This window comes from Cupressus sempervirens, chromosome 5 (genome assembly GCF_028749045.1).
Source record: "Cupressus sempervirens isolate cs-2001-9-10 chromosome 5, ASM2874904v1, whole genome shotgun sequence".
NCBI lineage: Eukaryota > Viridiplantae > Streptophyta > Pinopsida > Cupressales > Cupressaceae > Cupressus > Cupressus sempervirens.
The window spans coordinates 588,932,904-588,953,122 of NC_143122.1; the positions used below are offsets into that span (position 1 = coordinate 588,932,904).

General features: G+C 34.8%; 1 protein-coding gene across 1 annotated transcript; it reads right to left on the reverse strand.

Moving 5' to 3' along the window:
• Window positions 1-386: 386 nt before the first annotated feature.
• Window positions 387-4,638, reverse strand: LOC149557298 (potassium transporter 5-like). The gene is made up of 9 exons (XM_089831985.1): window positions 4,322-4,638; window positions 3,753-3,978; window positions 3,334-3,582; window positions 3,048-3,098; window positions 2,587-2,847; window positions 2,361-2,413; window positions 2,033-2,147; window positions 1,694-1,948; window positions 387-1,523 (listed from the first exon to the last, which is right to left on the reverse strand). Exons 1-9 carry the CDS (start codon window positions 4,511-4,513, stop codon window positions 634-636), a joined length of 2,292 nt encoding a protein of 763 aa, XP_089688111.1. The 5' UTR covers window positions 4,514-4,638; the 3' UTR covers window positions 387-633.
• Between the last annotated feature and the right edge of the window lie 15,581 nt (window positions 4,639-20,219).

Here is a 20,219-nt window from a genome sequence, read left to right on the forward strand (position 1 = left end):
TCATAGATAATTCTAGAAAAGTCTATTTGTGTTTTGTCGGCTAATTTAGATGTTTCCAAAAATGATATAAGACCTCTATAAATAGAGGCATCATGTAATGTAATTGATATGGACAAAATGGTTAATGAAATATATTAGTGCTGCAGCACATTGAGTATCTTTCCATTTTAGTTTATTTTGTCCATCCACCTTTCACAAGGTGTATTGGAGTTGTCATGGGTTTCTACAATTGGTATCAGAAATAATTTAAGATATTGGTCCACCTTCAGACTTTCCTATTTAATATGGAAGAGAAATAAAGTCAGAGATGATAGTTTTGGATGAATAAGTGTCTCTATTATCATTTCTCTTCTTTTTACTTTACTTTAAGAAGAGAAGAAGACAGATTTCAAAAAAAAAAACTCCTGATTAATATATAATTTTCGCCCTTACACTCAGTAAAAACTTTAGTAATCTTATATAAACAAGATTTAAAACTAGTAATAGCATATGTACATTCTCTGTAGAGTGCCGATGGGGGAAAGACATCATAATACAGCCCCCTCCCTTCCTCATTAGCTACCTGATCATGTTCGTTTTTTTATATGCCAGAGAAATCAGGTCAAGAAAAGATATGTTGCAGACGACATCAAATCAGATGTAGTAGGTCATTCCAACTTGTAACAAATTCTTGTTTGGAATCTCCAAAGCTGCCGTCATCTGCCTTGAATTTCTCTTGAGGAAATCATAGACATAGTTAACCACAAATCTCTTGATCAGTGAAGAATCCTTACTTGCCCTCACCTCACTGTGTCCAAGCAAGTACACCACGCCAGCTGCCCTTGCCCTTTCTACAAACTCCAACTCCTCCTTTACACTTTCTTTACTAAAACACCCATCTTCCTCATCAAAACTAGTATCAACCCACAAGTCCTCAGTCTCTATAAACTCCTTCAATGATTCCACCAAGAGGTTTTCAAAGTCAAGACTATTACCAGTTCTAGTATCTGTATACCCATATCTAACAATACTCCTATACATCTTACATTGTTTATCACCAACCCTTCTAAAGAGAAAACGTTCTTCTGCTGGAACAGTATTCACGGGTAGAAACTTAAAACACACAAATACAACCACAGAATGTAAGGCTGGGAGGTTTGAAATGAAGTGTGAAAATATAGCAGGAACTCCTTGTGCTAATTCCGTGTAGAGAAGCCCCATTCCTGGTGTTCTAGTAACACCCACACTTTTACTAAGGCTTGTTACATAATCAGCTGACATTTTCTGCTCCACCTCATATGCATATCTCCTTGCATGCACATAGTGCCATACGTACATTACGAACAACAATACAGCTGCAAAAGATAAAGGCAGGTATCCTCCTTCGGTAAACTTCCACAACACCGCAGAGAAGAAGATAAGCTCCACTGCCCCAAATATGGCCACGTAGGCGCCCACCACTAACATCCGCGTCTGCCATATCATCAGCATTATTAGGGCAAGGAAGGCTGACGTCACTATCATCACTGCCACTACAGCTATGCCTGCACCAACGGGCAAATATTAGAAACTTGTTTGTTACATACTTTCTTTGATGCATGTAATTGATCTTTATCTTTATCTTTATTAGGGTAGGGTTATTGTATCTTGAAAGTGATTGTAATTAATCTTATCTTTATCTTTGTTATTATGCTATGTTGAAATGATTGTGTACCATATGCATTGCCGATGTTGGTTGTGTCTTTGAATGAAGCGGTGACAATCACACATGCCACCATGAGAATGTAGTTGATCTCTGGAATGTACACCTGCCCTTCGTGTTTTGATGATGTGTGGATGACACTGACTTGAGGAAAGCACCCCATACACATGGATTGCTTTACTATGGTAAATGTGGCTGATATCATTGCTTGACTTGCGATGATTGAAGACGAAATGGCCACCACAAACATGGGGTAGTATAGAGAATCTGATTCATAGAAATAACACATTTTTAGTGCCACGTTTATCATATTGTTCATTAGTTGTTTTTTCTACCAGTTTATTACTTTACCTGGAATTGACTGGTAAAAGGTGTCTGATACATTTTGTGGAAACCTCCGAAGGTATGCAGCTTGACCCACATAGGCACAGATCAAACAGGGATAAACTACTCCAGTAAATGCAATCTGAACAAATTTATCACAAGTGTGAGTTAGTTTATGTGAACTTTTAAGTTCAGTTCTGGAATAGAGGTTCTCTTCAAAGTCTGACGGTTTAAACATCATATATTTGATTTTTAGATTAAAAATGTCAAGCAATCAAAATTGACTAATTTTTTCAAGCTTAATTTCTTCCTTGATGTTTAAATATTTAAAAATAACCTAAAAACTGAAACCCACCTGAATTGAACGAACGGAAAAATGACCCAAATCTGCAAACATGGCCTCAGTTCCTGCAGCACAATAAAATCGCAATCAATTAACTCAGTATTCACGATCAGAGTTATTGAGAAAAGAAAACATGGGTATGTTATAGTGGGTATGATATTGCACAATCAAATTACTCTGTGTACAAGATAAAGGAAATTTGGAAAAGAAAAAGTGGATATTAAGTTATATTATATACCTGTAATGCAGAGAACTATTCCTCCTAGTGAGAGCCATCCTTGTTTTGAATTTCTTTCAAAGTAGTCGATGATGTACATGGGATTAAAGGCACGAAGCACAGCCGTGTCATGTTTAGCCAAGTTGTAGATGCCGATGGAACCAATAAGCAAAAACCATAATAATATGGCAGGGCCAAACATACACCCAACTTTATTGGTCCCGAAGCTCTGGACAGAGAAGAGAAGAACTAAAATGACCACAGAGATTATCACCACCACATCTGCAAACAAATCATAAATTTAGATACTTTTGGAAGGCATAAGCAATTGTTATCGAATTTGTCTAATGTCTAGGATGCACCAATATACAATTAACCTTTATACACCAAATTTATACGTTGGTTGCTTCTTATTTCAATAAATGGCCCACTCTTCCTACCCATCTCAAATATTATAATGTGAGAAAATGCCGAAAACTCACCTTGGTTGAGTGACTTGTCCACCCTTTTGATTCCCCCCACCGCTGAGAGAACTAAAATATATCAACAAATTAAGTGTTAGTGAAATTACTTGAACAAATGAAAGGGAAAAGCTGACAAATTTTGTACAATCTAAGGGATGCATTGTGAATTAAGTAGAGTGAGAGATTATTTGAGTTCTAACATATGATGATAGATCACACTATTGAAAGATTGATATAACAAGCATGCAATTAATTGATGAATAACAACAAAAACTTCTATATATTGTAAGAAATTGATATGTACCAGAGATGCAAGGGGTGAGGACGCCATCTCCTATAACCATACAAGTCCCCACAAGGGCTAGTATTAATAAACATCTCTTCGCAAAGTTACTTTGTTCTAGAGCTTCCTTTATCCTAATGGCTCTATTGGGCTGTCTACCTGCAACTTCAAGTGTATATGAGGAGAGTTTCCTGTCTTCTTCCTGGTGATTGGGTATCATACTGACATTTGCATGGCGGCAAATCAAAGAATAAAGAGCAAACGTCCCACCTGCAAAAGAAACCGCCCCTTTAAACTCAGAACACATGTTTTCACATTAAAAAGATCAAACTTTGACCTAAAAACAAAATGAAACTAGGGCTGTTATAATCCTACCATGTCCATAAAAGATCAAACTTTGACCTAAAAACAAAATGAAACTAGAGCTGTTATAATCTTACCATCTCCATTATCATTGGCCCACAATACAATGAAGACATATTTGATGAGGGGCAAAAGAGTGAGAGAATATATGATCAAAGACAAAGCCCCAAGAACGTCATCAGGATGTTTGATGCCATTAGGAAAAGTACTTGCATACACATAAAGTGGTGATGTTCCTATGTCCCCATAAACCACACCAATACTCTGAAACGCCAATTGCACAACTGCAGCCATGCTCAACATCTGAGAAACACCACAATCACAAACATCATCAGAAAACCCTTTACAATTCTAAAGACTCCCACAACCCCATTTCACTATTAGATTTTTAGTTTATACTCTCAAAATGACTGTTTAGTTTCTTGTAGGATGCACGGATGCTTAAATTATCTTCACATATCATAACTTACTTTACTCTTATACATGGCTGTGTCCTAAGAAAATTATAGCTGTTTCCTATACCTACTAGGCTACTACAAGGATGTTAGACATATCCAAAAAAACTCACAAGTTAATAGAAACAAATTTTACTAGGAAACAAATATGAAGGTCTAATTGGAGACAAGTATATAGATTTTATTGCAACCTGAGTATGACCCATTCCTGTAACTCTGTTGGATTCCACATCCAAGGAATCAACCCTTGATAAGAGCTTCCCTTTGAGTTTGCCATGAGAAGAGTGCTCCATTGTTTCAACCATTTCTTCATCCCCATTAACCATTTCTCTCTCACCACTTTCCTCCACAACTACCTCCTCTGTGGAACTGGATGCCATCATGCCCACAAATCCAAACAGCTAAAAGGAAAAATAACTAGAAATTTGAAAAAAACCCGCAAGTTGGGCCAGGCATGGAGGAAGAGAGAAATTTATGGGTATTTTCCTGATATGAAGGAACTCATACAAAATGACCAGGCCATTTTATAATACTCTCTGGTGGTATGGCATATGTTCCCACATTGACCATGCCAACAGGCGGTTGTTTAGTCAAACTCTTTCTTCCTATTGGACGGTCTAAATTTGATGGTTTTTCTGGGATCCTTTCATAAAAATATAATTAAGATTTTGAGAGAATTGTGTTGAATAAAGGGGAAGGTTTTATATGAAATGTAAAAAATTGCATGAAAGCTATTTTAAATGAATGTGAAAAACTGTCAAATAAAGAGTTCATTTGACAGACATGAATATTGACTAAATGGACAGGCCATAAAGGATTGCCATTTGCCGTATGTGAAGGAATCTTTTGTAATACACAATGTGGAAAATTATATGATAGAGACGTAGACTGTCAAACAACTATATAAAAGTATAGCTAGAAATTTGGGAAAATTAGAATGCCATGGTTTTATAATTTTTAAATGATTAATTAATTTCCGTATACAGATCTGTCGGCTGTAGAGTCATTTCGAAAATGTTTCTCGTTCGTTCTACTTAGAATTACAATGTTTGGCAGGATTTCATCGTGCCCACGAGATAGAGAAAACCAAATCTGATACTCCGGTAAATGCCACAAGGCGTTTGTTTTCAGCGTGGAAAGTGTGTAGCCTTGCCTTAAAACACCGACATAGCCGCCTTTGTAGAATACACACCCTACGAGACGTTCACCAAAATTTGACGGTTGACCGTCCCGGTCATATAATTTTCCACATTGTACATTAAAAAAAATTCGTCCACATATGACAATCCTTTATGGCCTGGCCATATAGTCAATATTCATCTCTCTTTGATAGTGGTTCACACATTCATTTTAAATAGCATTCATGTACTTTTTAACATTTCTTTGCTGATAACTCGGCCCGGATTCTATTGGGAAGGAGAAAAAAGAAAATTGAGTTTTTTAATTTAATGGGATTCTTATATCCAAGACTTTTATGTTATTTGTTGTTTCTGGTTTTGTTGGTATTCCGCTGTAACTAAGACTTTGGTTGGCTTGATATGCCAACAATTATTTTGATGAATTTGATCTTCTAGACTTTTATTTTAGTTTTGTTGTTCTTAATATTTTACTGGGTAGTTTTGTGAAACTTTAATTAATTTTTAATTCTCTATTGATCATTGCTGGTAATGCGCTGGTTACTAATTTTTTGTTTGTAAGAGCCCACTCCTTTATTTTTTATTGCTTTTTATAGCAAAAACATTTCATATTAAATGTACTTTCTCCTATAGTGAACAAAATTTTCTCAAATCAATGTGGGGAACATATGCGAAATGGCTAGCTGTATAGGGGAATTAATTAATCATTTACAAATTATAAAACAGTAGCGTTCTAATTTTAAATTAAGTAATAAATAACAATAAAAGTTCAATCGTGGTCATTTTGTGGGCTGTATAACGCTTCCCAACATTTTTCGCACCTACAAAGTCACGTCAGGGGAAAGTAGAACGAAAGTCATTCAATCTTTTTGTTTAAAATTAGGATTCAAATGAAAAATATTTGTCGTCCATGAGATCACGCCTTACGTCCGTCATTAGAATCTGGAACATTCGCACATAACAATCCAACATGTGCATTATTATTATATTTTAAACAGTCAAACATATGCATTGTTTTATAAATGGGAGTCCAGATCCAGTGAAACTATATTTTCTTCAGCATAACAATTGTTGCATCTCACGTTTCCCTAATAGAGAAATGAATGGACTCCAGAGCGAACTGGTCCAAAGCATATTTGAAATAGAGGGCATTCCCAGCATGGCTTTATATTATAATTTATTAATCATTGAAAATTTACAAAATAGTTAACTTACAATTTTAATTGAATATTAAATAATAACTAAATATCCATTCAGTCGGCTTCCTTCCCATTCCATTGCTTCTCCTAAAGTCATTTTTTTCAGGGTCTTTGTCTTGGACTGAGGAAGGCTTGCATATATTCTTGATCTCTCTAGATTATTTAACAATTACATTGCTTATTTTCTTTTTTCAAAATCTTTTTTTTCTTTGACAGTCATTGTCTTGGACTAAGAAAGGCTTGCATATATGCTTGATCTCTCTAGATTATTTAACAATTACATTGCTTATTTTCTTTTTTCAAAATCTTTTTTTTCTTTGACAGTCATTGTCTTGGACTAAGAAAGGCTTGCATATATGCTTGATTTCTCAAGATTATTTAACAAGTACATTGCTTAGTTTCCATTTTCAATAGATCAAACTTTTTGAGTCATGTTGTTCTATCATCTTTTTCTTTTACTTTTTTTTGGTCTAGGAATTAAAAATATTCTACATACATTTGAACTCTCTAGATTATTTCCTTTTATCTAACAATGAGAAACAATCATATTTATGATAATTAGTTGTTAACATATAATTATTTTCATATTAGATAGCAATTTTTTTTCCAGTATTTACGTTTCTAAGAATTTATCATTATAATGTAAGGTTTACGTTTCTAAGAATTTATCATTATAATGTAAGGTTAAGTTCTTAAATTTGATTTTAAGTGTATGAATATATATAAATTATAATATAAGAAAATAAATAATAATATAAAATAAATAAATATTATGTTAAAGAAAAATGTAATCCATTTAAATTTAATTTGTTTTGAAATTCATATGAATTTAATGTAGTATTGAAGTTTGTTGAGTTAAAATGTCTAAAAAATTAAGTTGTGAGTTCATAATAATTTAAATATGTACTATAAATGGTATGTTTTACAAGCATAGATATACTCAATGGCATGTTTATTTGTTCTTATATCCTTGAATTAATCTCAAAGCTACCTTATGTGAATTCATTATTAAGAGTTGAGGATAGATACCTTGGAAATATGACTTTAAATTTAATGTGCATTGTAAAAATTTGAAGAGTAGGTGAAAATCCAAATGCCACAGGATGCCAATCTTAATGTACATTGCCTATTCTTAATATATTTTCATGCGATAGGAACATGATTGATTCTAGGATGTGATTTAATGTCCAAAACTATAATGCTCATTGATGAACTCCCGACAATGTGAGTTGAAAAGGTGCAAGTAAACATGATTTTTTTTAATTTGAAAAATTAAAGATAAACATTGACAACTTAAATATGTTCAATATCCCAAACCTCAAAATTAAGGGAAATTGTAAACATACAACAACACAAATATGAGAATTAATCACTACATGTCCATCAAACATGAGGGAAGTCTCAATACACATTAATCATGGTCTATAAATTTATTTATATCATACTAGAGCCCTCAAGATGTTAGAAGACTCCATTAGGTAAACTAAGCCTTCTCATGGTCCATAATTGTTATGATTAACATCTAACAAGCATATAAATAAAAATTTGTCACTAAAATCACTCAAATTCACTCAAGTCACAAATGGGTCAACTCAAAGTCTCCCTAAAAGTTAAAATCCCTAAAAGAATTTTTTGATTAGGTCAAACAACATCTTGAGTGCTCCAAAACTCTATCAAACACTTTCTAATGTTAGGGCACTCATAGTGGACTTAGGTGCCAAACCAAGACATAAGAACACCTAGAGGACGTGATGACACCATCTAGGGACACTAGTGTCCATTTTTGGCACTGGAGTCCCTAGAAACCTTATTCCTATTATCATCTCTCTCTCTCTCTCTCTCTACATCTTATCCTATCACCTACTCTCTGCCCATCTTCTACTATCTTTTACTCTCTACCCTCTCTCCTGTTCTACCTCTCTCCTTCCCTCTCTCCCTATCCATCCTCTGCTTTTGTAAGCTCGCTATCATGTGCATATTTAGATGCAAAATTTTGTATATAGAAACTAAGAAGAAACATAATATGTGCATATTTAGATGCAAAATTTTGTATATAGAAACTAAGAAGAAACATAATATGTGCATATTTAGATGCCATATTTTGTATAGAAAAGTTTAAAAAATGTAACATGTGCATAATTAGATGTCAAATCTTGTATAGAAAAGTTATAAAATTGTAACATGTCCATACTAATATGCCAAATTTTGTATATACAACTAAAAAATGTAAAATGTGCCTATTTAGATACCAAATTTTGTATAGAAAAGTTGTAATGATTGAATGTGTACATATTCATATGCCAAATTTTAAAATAATTTTTGTCACTTCAATATGAGCTTATTTCCATTGTAACAAATGTATGTATAAGTATTTGGGTTTAAGTATGACTCAGTATGTTCATGGGGTATGTAGTTTTTGTCATTAGTGTCAATTTTTAATAAATACCACCACATGTTCTACCATTCTTTTCTTGACATCTCAAATCCAAGTATAGTCTACCATTAACTAAGTAACACTACAAGTTTTGGCATCAAGCGAGAATGCTATGCCAAATCACATCCATTTAGAATCTCTCAAAATTGAGATAGGTTATTGTAGGGTTTGTCAACATGGTCCTCTACCATTTGGTAGTTTATCGATAGCCTTCACAAGCTCTAAGTCATGATGCTTATAAGATGGAAGCTAAATTGTGCTTAGTGCACATTGGGGACACTTTGGTGCATGGTAGTCATGATTTTTCCATGGGCTCTATCATTGAAAAAAGGGTTTCACTAGGGTTCACCCACTCATCCAGAGCTAAGAAAATAGTCAAATTGATGCCATGATAAATGGTTGGAAAGATATGCAATGTTGTCCCAAATCACTAAGTAACATTGCAGATTTTGGAATTAAGAGAGAATATTGTGCCAAATTAATTCCATTTGGGATCCCTTTGAACTAAGATAGTGTACTGTAGGGTTAGATTCAACATAGTTCCCTACCATCTGATAGTTAGTTGCTAGCCCTCATGAGCTCCAAGGAGCTATGACCCTTAAAAGATGGCATCTAAAATGTACTTAGTGCACCTTGGGGACACTTCGGTGTATGGTGGTCATGATTATTCTAGAGGCTTTATGGACAAAAAAGGGTGTCACTAGGATTTAGCCACACATCTAGAGCTAATGAAATAGTTGAATCGATGCCATGATGAATGGTTGAAAAGATATGCAATGTTGCCCCAATTTACTAAGTAATACTTCAAGTTTTGGCATCAAGTGAGAATTCTGTGCCAAATTACATTCATTTGGAATCTCTCAGAGCTGAGATAGGTTACCATAAGGTTCATTAACAAGGTTGTCTAACATTTGACAGTTTGTCGATAGCTCTCATGAGCTTCGAGTTATGACCCCACAAGATGGTAGCTGAAATATGTTTAGTACACACATTGGTGACACTTCGGTGTATGGTGGGCACAATTGTTCTAGAGGCTCTATGGTTGAAACAAGAGTGTCACTAGGGTTCACCCACTGATTCAGAGCTAAGAAAATATTCAAATCGATGCGTATTTGTAATAGTAAAGTCTTCCTAAATATCAAGGTCCATGTCTTCAAAACTCTTACAATATTTTGTCTTTGATTTTGATTTGTTTCATCAAGCTTAGTTGTAAGACTAAACATATTTGGTATATCCTAACATTGGTTCATCACTTAAACATTATTTACCTCATTTGTGATAGTAAATCCTTCCTACATATTGAGGTCTATGCCTTCAACAACCAAATTTATAACCATATGTCTTCAACACTAAGCATAATAATAAATAACCATGAAGTCAATGAAAATGGAAAAACTCTCGCAAAATTTTGTCTTTGATTTTGATTTGGTTGTTGAAAAGAATCAATTTTGTTGAACAACATTTTGATTTGATTTTAATTTTGGTTTAGTTGGGTAAACCCTAGCCCCAAGCTCGTCCTATCTTGTTGAGTGCTCAAATGTTCTCAGATATGCCAAATCAAAATATCCCTAAGAGTCACTAAATGCCATAGGGAAATGATCTTTGATGGGGCATATCTCAAAGCTTGTGCAAGGTATCGATGTGATTGTAGGTGCTATAGGATCATGTTGTGGAGACCTATAATAGCCTCTCACTTTTTGGAGATCTTACTCCATTTTGATTTTGTGGTACCATCTTGGGTGATGCTAAAACTTGTAGTGTTGGCCAGTACAAAGTTGCCAACTACCAAATCTCTCTCATTGTTTGTCATGGGATCGAACAATCTTTTCCCTTAGCTCTGGGTGTTTGGGTAAATCCTAGCCCCAAGCTCATCCTATCCCATTGAGTGCTCGAACATTCTCGAGCATGCTAAACCAAAACATCCCTAAGAGTCACTAAATGCCATAGGGTAGCAATTTTTGACTGGGCACATCTTGGAGCTCGTATGAGGTATGGATGGGATTCTAGGTATTATATGACCATGTTATGGAGACCTACAATAACCTCTCTCACTTTTTGGAGATATTATTTTATTTTGATTTTGCAGTGCCATCTCAGGTGATGCTGAAACTTGTAGTGTTGGCCAGTATAAAATTGCCAACTACCAAATCTGTCTCACCTTTCGTCGTGAGATCAAACTATCTATTCTATCAGCTTTGAGTGGTTGGGTAAACAGTAACCCCAATCTTGTCCCATCTCATTGAGCACTCAAATGTTATCAGGTATGCTAAACTGAAATGTCCCTAAGAGTCACTAAATGCCATAGGGTAGTGATCTTGATGGGGCATATCTTAGAGCTCGTGTGAGGTATGGATGCAATTATAGGTGCTATAGGGCCATGTTGCGGAGATCTACAATAACCTCTCTCACTTTTTGGAGATCTTATTCTATATTGATTTTGCAATGCCATCTCGAGTACAAAATTGCCAATTGTTAAATCTCTCCCACCTTTCATTGCGGGACCGAACTGTTTGTTCCATTAGCTCCAAGTGGCTAGGTAAACAGTAGCCCCAAGATTTACCTATCCCATTGAGTGCTCAAACATTATCAGGCATGCCAAACTAAAATGTCCCTAAGAGTCACTAAATGCCATAGGGCAGCAATCTTTGACATGGCATATCTCGAAGCTCGTACGAGGTATGGATGCGATTCTAGGTGCTATATGACCATGTTATGGAGATCTACAATAACCTCTCTCATTTTTTAGAGATCTTATTCCATTTAAATTTTATGATGTCATCTTAGGTGATGCTAAAACTTGTAGTTTTGGCTAGTACAAAATTGCCAACTACCAAATCTCTCTCACCTTTTGTCATGGGGTCAAATTGTTTATTCCATTAGCTCTGAGTGGCTAGGTAAACACTAGCCCCAAGCTCCTCCCATTCTGTTGAGTGCTCAAATGTTCTCGAGCATGTTGAACCAAATCATCCACTGAATGCTACAGGACAACGATCTTTGACTATGGTAACTAGATATGTCATCTCATCCAGTGATGGAGAATCATGATAGAAGGTAAAGGGGTGATCATACAAATCATTTTGAACAAGTTATTTTTTTATGGTAATAAGGTAATCTTTGTTTGTAAGGTCAAGGAACTTGAGGTCACTATAAACCCAAGTTGCCTTAGTCCTAATGATTTTTCTTTTTTTGTTATTTTTGTTAATAAGTTGACTCAATAAGTGTTTTAAGAGTCATTACACCTTATATAGCTACATGTTATTACTGAATGGAGTTAGTGGAAGATGTTAAGGATCTTCTTGGTTGTCTTAATAATCATTTCATGGGTTTGAAACATAATCACTTCCCTTTGTGAAGAGTTGTCCGAAAATCAGCAAATTACATGTTGCAAAGAAAATATAGTCATAGGATATTGGAAGATTGTTTTCTCGCATAGGATGTTGAAGAATCTCTTAGAAGGATGGAATAGATGATAGACTAAAGTTTGTGAGATAGTTATTAGGTGTTCATTGAAGTGTCTAAGATGTTAGTTAGAAGCAAGAAGTTGATTATGATCCATTTCTCAAATTTTCTCATTTTTCCCTTATTGCTTCCCAAGTCTTGAATAGGGAAAGTGATCAAGTAGTTTTTTGAAGTTGGGTAGAAGTTTGTTCAATGTTGTAACCAAGTTGGAAAGACACTTTGAAGACACTTACGAAGGTGGAAAAGGTAGTTTTCCTTAAAAGTGTTCTTGCTAGGAATCCACTAGCTTTTGGTGTGAGCACTCTACATCATTTTGGATGCAATTTACATTCAAATGAAATACATGAAATGTACTTAAAATGTTAAAAAAAAGAAGAAGATATATATTATGATAATCAATAATGTCATACATGAAAAAACACATCATATATTAACCAATAATGTCATGCATCAAATATATGTTATACATCAAATATAAAATGTCATATATACATCAAATGTATATTGAATATGTCCAATGACATAAAATCTAGCATATATGTCCACTAATTCTTATACATGTGTGTCTATCAACTATATCTTCTCTTTCCCATGAGGGGAAGGAAACAAATCCCTAGAGGTCATTGGTCATCATGTGGAGGGAGATGATGGGGATGATGGGGTCTTCCCCACATGCTTGCTCGTCCACTTGTTTAGGCTCTTCTCTAACTCGAGCTAATACAAAAAAAGTATATATGAATCAATAATTATTATACATTAAAATCAAATATATGTTCACACAAAATTAATTGTTTTCTTACCACCATCAAATAATCACTCTGTAAATCCACCTCAAAGGCTTGCTGACGATTGGGTGTAACAAGGCCCTACAAAAATTCAGTCAATATAATCACTTATAAATAACATTCAAAATTTTGATACTAACTATTATAAACAACAACTAAAACCAAGAAAATTCTTTCATGCCTTGGTCAATGGCTCTGAACTAGCCATCACTATAACAACTCCACAATCGATGGACTAGCAAAGATGAGGAGTCTTCGATGTCAACAATTGCATGTCATATATTAGAATTTACATTTAATATAAAACATGGAACAAATATAATAAAATGAATTAAATTAACATGAAACAAATGCACCTCTATGAAGCTCGTATCATGCCTAGGCTTAAAGTTCCCTATGAATGCTGATGATCCCGTAGAGAACTAATGCACATGCATAATTTTTTTTTTGTCAATCCTTCATATGATTACTTAATAAATATATGTATTAATCTAAATGATTGAATTGATACATACCTCTTGACCTATCAACAGGACAAAAGATGGGGTCGGGGATCTATAATAGGACTAGCAACACTCTTACCTTGAATTTTGAACAATGTCAATACATGCTAATTAATTAGTCATTCACTATACATATGAAATCATGTGATCAAATTAATTTATTATAATTGTAATTTACCTATGCGTCAATGCCAAATGTCTAACTTAGGAACTGACCAATGACTAGCCCATCATCCATACTATCTCCAACATACTATCAAATGTGCATAAGGATCCACATGATGTTCACATGTGACTACAATGCATAGAAGGCTCCTCCTCAACTAATAGACTCATGCAATGAACGAGGATTTGCATCAAAGCATTAATAGTCCCTAGGGTGCTAGTCTCTACATGTTCCTTCACAACTGAAGGAACAATCACATGCTCACCCTGCAACTTGATAATAGGTGCCTCAACTACATTAAGGTCATGACATGCCCCTGGCCTCTCAAATGATGACCCCCCACCTCTACCCTGAGATTCTAATATATCAAAATAATTGGGGATCTCCCCAAGGACAAATTCAAAATACAATTTTTTTAAGAAATACATTGGAACCTCATGATTATTACAAGAAGGGACATCAGAGACCATCCACATCTCTTCCAAAAGTTATTTCTAATACCATCATGTATGCACTAATGCATGAAGAATCTTTTAGTTGTAGTTTTAACAGTATCTTGTTCACTAGGTTTTTTAAACAATGCACAAATGCCACCTTATTATTATTATTTTTTACATCTTGATATGATAATTTGTTTACATAATACCTTCTTTGTTCATCCCTCTTAACATGCCAAATATCCAACTAACCACTAACAAAAGCTACATGGGTCATAATGGACTCAAGGGAGGATGCCAATTGTGCTTTCATTGGATTGTTTTGTCCAGAAGCTTTCAACCTACCAATGAGTGCTTCTAATTAATTTTTGCCTCTTTCTATTTCATTCATTATGTTGTCTTGGGTACCAGGAGGAGGTCTTTGAATTAGTGTAGGTCATGGAATTTCTTGCTCTTGTTGTGGAGGGTTTTTATTTTCATCTTGTGGAGGGTTTTGATTAGGATCTTGTCGATGGTTTTTTTTTTGATTTTTCTGATCCAACTAGGGATTTGACACTTGATTATTCACATTTCTTGATAAGAAACCAATTACAATCTATAAAAAAAAATTTAAAGAAAAATTGGAAAAACCTACAAAACAATGTAAAAACTTACAAAACAATACAAAACATATAAAATAATGCAAAAACAAGGGTAGAAAACATACTACACTATCCCGATCTTGAACTTCAGCAATGAGGAGGCATTTTGAGGAGGCAAGTGACTAAATTCTTCAACTTCTCAATCTATGTACACATTGTTGAGGAAAATGCAAAGCCAAATAGAATGATAAAATGGGCTACGGGTTTGCACCCCATTTATAAAATTTTCTAATTTTTCAAAGCACATGCACGTTATAACACGTACACGCTTTGAATTTTTTTAAAAAAAACTTTAGGTGTCATGTTTTTGGCACCACAACTTGGTGCACATACTCATATAATATAACTGATTACATACAATATGCTCAACTGTAGGGCCTTCTAGGTTAGGGCCAAATATAAGCAACAATTACAAAATCAGTTCTATAAGATCCATCAAGATCCAATTTACAAACCCAATCCCAACTAGTCTAGATACATAGCTAGATAATAACACCAAGAAGAATCCACATTTGTACCCTCATGTCCACCAAGAAATCCTCTGGTTCCTAAGATGTAGCCCTAGCTCTTAAAAATTTGCACCTACACTTCATTCCCTTCTCCAAGTTGGAGTGACAACAACTTCCTCTAAAGACTCCACAAAACCCCTTACTTATACCCAACTAAGCCACAAGTCGGCCCAGCTTATTAAAAAAAAAATTAAATCCCTTACATTAAATCTAGGTCAAGCCACAAATTGGCTACAACACTAAATTAAATACCCATACATAAATTAAATGCCAAAAGTCTGCTCATGGACAACTCAGCACCAACAGATACCAAGACCAAGCCAAGTCTCACCAAAACCAAGTCGAGCACCAATAAATTCCCAAGCATGCTGAGCTCCATAGACCATGCTGAGTTGCCAGACCATGCTGAGCTCCAAGACCATGCTGAGCTCCTAGACCATGTTGAGCTCGAAGACCATGCCAAGCTACCAGACCATGCCGAGTTGTTAGACCCACATGAGCTCCCAATATATGTTGAACACCATTATTTGCTAGGCTTCACAACACTTAACCAAAACCCCTCCAAACATGCAGGATTATAAGCAAGCCTTAGATGCTCCTACATCAGACACCTTAGGTTCGAAAAGATGTTCTAATAACTGGAAGAACATCTTATAGGATTCAACACATAAATCCAAAATTGGTTCTTCACATACATATCCTCCAAGTCTTCAACTCGTACATTCTTTCCCTTGTTCTTCTTTTTCTTCTTCACATCCATCTTAGGTGTACTATAGGTCTACTTTCCACACTAATCTACAATCTCTCTAGAATCTACCAACTCAACTCGATTGCCAATACTCAAGTTCCTCCTACCGAGCTCTTCATTCTACAAAGGAATTAGGGAAAACTTATTTTCACCTTTCTCAATAGTAAACACATTCTTGACACAATCATGCACAACCTTGCAATCATACTGCCAAGGTCTACCAAGTAACACATGACAACTATTCATGTCCACAATATCACACAACACTTGATCCTTATAGTGCTCAATCTGGAAATCAACAAGGCATTGCTCCCTCACTTCCAAAGCATGTTCACCTTGCAACCAACCAATCCTATAAGGATAAGGGTGTATTACTCTCTTCAAACCAAGTTTTAGTAACCATCTTCTCAGCAACAAGGTTATTAGTACTACCACCATCCACAATCACCTTGTAGACTTTACCACCAGACTTACAACAAGTCCTGAACAAACTAGTCCTTTGACAAGAATCCAATGTCCTCTCGGTACTTGCCAAGCTAGCAAGCTTTCTTCTTTCTCAGGCTGACTATCTTGAACTACAATCTCATTCGCAACAATATTTGTCCTACCAATCAGACATTCAAAAGATCTATGCCCTTCTTTACCATATTTGAAATAATTACCTTTGAATCCACCTCCACCTATTCTCCTTTTTTGATTAGTAGGTTTTGGTTCACCTTCAACACTTAGTTTAGCTTGTGCCAAGCTATCTTGCTTCTCCTTTCCTCTAGCATTACTTTGACCTTTCCTCTTCAACTTATCCTCTTCCTTCAGGGCATAATGATAAGCATCCTCAACTAAAGAAATATTCAACATACCAACCTCATCCTGAATAGTGAATCTCAAACCATTAATGTATCGAGCTATGTTTTCCTTTGACGATTCTCTATGACCAGATTGAATAGTAAACTTGTAGAACTCTTCAATATAATCTTTCATAGACATATCTTTTTGTTTTAGATTCTGTAACATTTTAAACAACTCAAGTTCATAATCATCAGGAATAAACTTAGCCTTCAACTTAGTAACTATCAATCTCTATCTAAAGATCTTCATTTCACCTTCCTCCTAACTACCTTCAATACCCACATGCCTAGGTACACCAGCTAAATCACTTAAAATTTTAGCAATCATGTCACTCTTCATCAATGCAATCTCAGATCTAAACTCTGCTCTTATCTTTTTTGAGATCCTTTCTTCCACAACATCACTAAGATTATCAATTTCTGTAGGGTCCAATCTTCTTGGAGGCATCTTCCAAAATTTTAGCAAACCCTAAGCAACAAATCCACCAATCTAGAAGAGCAATCAGCCACAAGATCAACCTTCTCTATAAATCCTAGTGTAAATTGCCTCAACTTCGACGATCTATCAACACACTCAGGAAAAAACTTGCTCTGATACCATCTCATGCAGTGCAATGTAAGAGAATCCTCAAAGGAGATGTCCTAGCCACTAGAAAATAACCACACAACAAAAAAACAACACAACAACAATAATGCAAGATTTAATACTGAATCACAACTCTTTATTCATATAATATAACTGATTAAATGCAATATGCCTAGGTGTAAGGCCTTCTAGGTTAGGGCCAAATACAAACAACAATTACAAAATTAGTTCTACAAGATCCAACAAGATCCAACTTACAAACCCAATCCTAGCTAGTCCAAATACACAATTGGATAAGAACACCAAGAAGAATCCATAGTTGTACTGTCAAGTCCACCAAGAAATCCTCTAGTTCCTAAGCCACAACCCCAGCTCTTCAAAATTCATACCTACACTTCATTCCCTTCTCCAAGCTAGAATGACAAAAAATTCCTCTAAAGACTCCACAAAACCCCTTACTTATACCCAACTAAGCCACAAGTCAGCCTAACTTATTACAAACAAAATTAAATCTCTTACATTAAATATAGGTCGAGCCACAAGTCAGCTACAACACTAAATTAAATACCCATACATAAATTAAATGTCAAAAGTTGGCTCATAGATAACTCGACACCAACAAACACCAAGACCAAGCCAAGTTTCACCAAAACCAAGCTGAGCACCAATAAATTCCCAAGCATACCAAGCTCCATAGACCATGCCTTGCTCCATAGACCATGCTGAGCTACTAGAGCATGCTAAGCTTCTAGACCATGCCAAGCTCCAAGACCATGCTGAGTTGCTAGACCCTACTGAGCTCCCAGTGTATGTTGAACACTAGTATATACTAGGATCCACAACACTTAACCAAAACTCCTCCAAACATGCATGATTGCAAGCAAGCCTAAGATGCTCCTACATCAAATACATATTCCTAATTTCTATTCCAAAATAACAATTCATGTTCCCCCTACTCCTATTGCCACAACCAAACATTTCCTTAAATTTTTGACAATTTACCATATATCCTATTACTCATCAACATTTTATAGTTAGTGTACCTACATCATGAAAACCATCTCAATATAAACTATAGACAATAGATATAGAATATGATCTTTCAAGCCTACCTTTATCATAGAGACAACATTTTGAAGGTGGTTTACTTTCACAGAACATGATTATTATGGTAGTACAAGTGGTGTACCATGCTCCCTCTTGACTTATTTGAAGCTAAGGCACTAAGATGGACAAGCTTTTCTATCTTTAGATGGAGAACTCATGTTCACTATGATTATTGCTCCTCCCATTAGGAAAAATCATATTCGTACATTTGTTGAAATCTATACTAAATGTGTTCATCATCTATGAAGAGAAAGAAGGATGATTTAAATGTTCGTAAGTCGAGCACTTTGTTTTTCGAACATGAAACTTGGCACGCTCTACTCTACTACGATCAATTGCATAGTTGATGGAATATTATTGAGTAGTATATTCTCCATTTGGCATTCCTCGTTTGCTACTAATCCTACCTACCACCAACAAGTCTTACCTCCTCTTTGATTCACATGCTATTACTACATTTAGCCTTTGTAACATTCAATAGTTCAATGCCCTTATTAGTAGTGTCTACTCCAAATGCTAATCCAACATCCTGAGGTTGAAAATTCTAGTGTGGGTCTGCAAGATGCTTTTTGTTATTAAAATACATAATCTACCCAGTTATCAATCATATAAATTGTTAGATCATTTAGAGTAGTATAGTAATGATATTGTAAAGAATATAATTTAAATTCAATTTCTATACTTTATATCAATGTGTTGTATTTTTTGGGTTCAATTGTGTTGTAATGTTTAACATCAACATTTTAGATCACACTACATGATTTATCTACATTATGTAAGAGAGAGTTAAAGTAAATTAAGTGAAAAATGTGATTGAAGCATAGCCATGTATCTATATTGATTAGGTTGGATTAGGTGTTGAATTGTTATATTACAAATTTTGTAAAATAAGTATGTTGATTTTTACAATTTCTATTGTTTTAAGGAAAATGATGTCTTTGACTAAAAGCACATGAGCCACTATTATAGAGGGTTCAATGCATAGTTGTTATAACTTCACACTTCTCAAAATCCTAAATGGATATTTCTAATTTTCCATAAGTTTTTACAATAATTGAATTGTCAAGTCTCCTACCTAAGTTGTTTATTTGATCCAAACAATAAAATATGATGGCACGCCAACATGCTTTGTGTAAAGGTGTTGAAAAGGGTCCCAAAATGTGAGAAGATTAATAGTTGTGCACTAATGTTTAGTGGTGGGTGATATAACATGGTTGGTTATTTTTTATAATTTAGAGATACATTTTTGGAATACGTATGAACATGACATTTTTAGTGCACAACTATAGAGCCTAGTTTTTTCCACATAATATAGGCTATATGGGTTCCATTGATGCCTATTGATACCTCTCTCATATTTCTTTTACCTTTTATATAACTATAAATTATCAAAATAAATAGGACTGCCATTGTTACTAGTGTACATTCAAATTTGAGACCCATTAAGTAATTTCATAACATTTACAAAGAATGTACTATTGTTATGAGCATTTGATCATAAAATCAATAAACTAATCCACAATTATATAATATT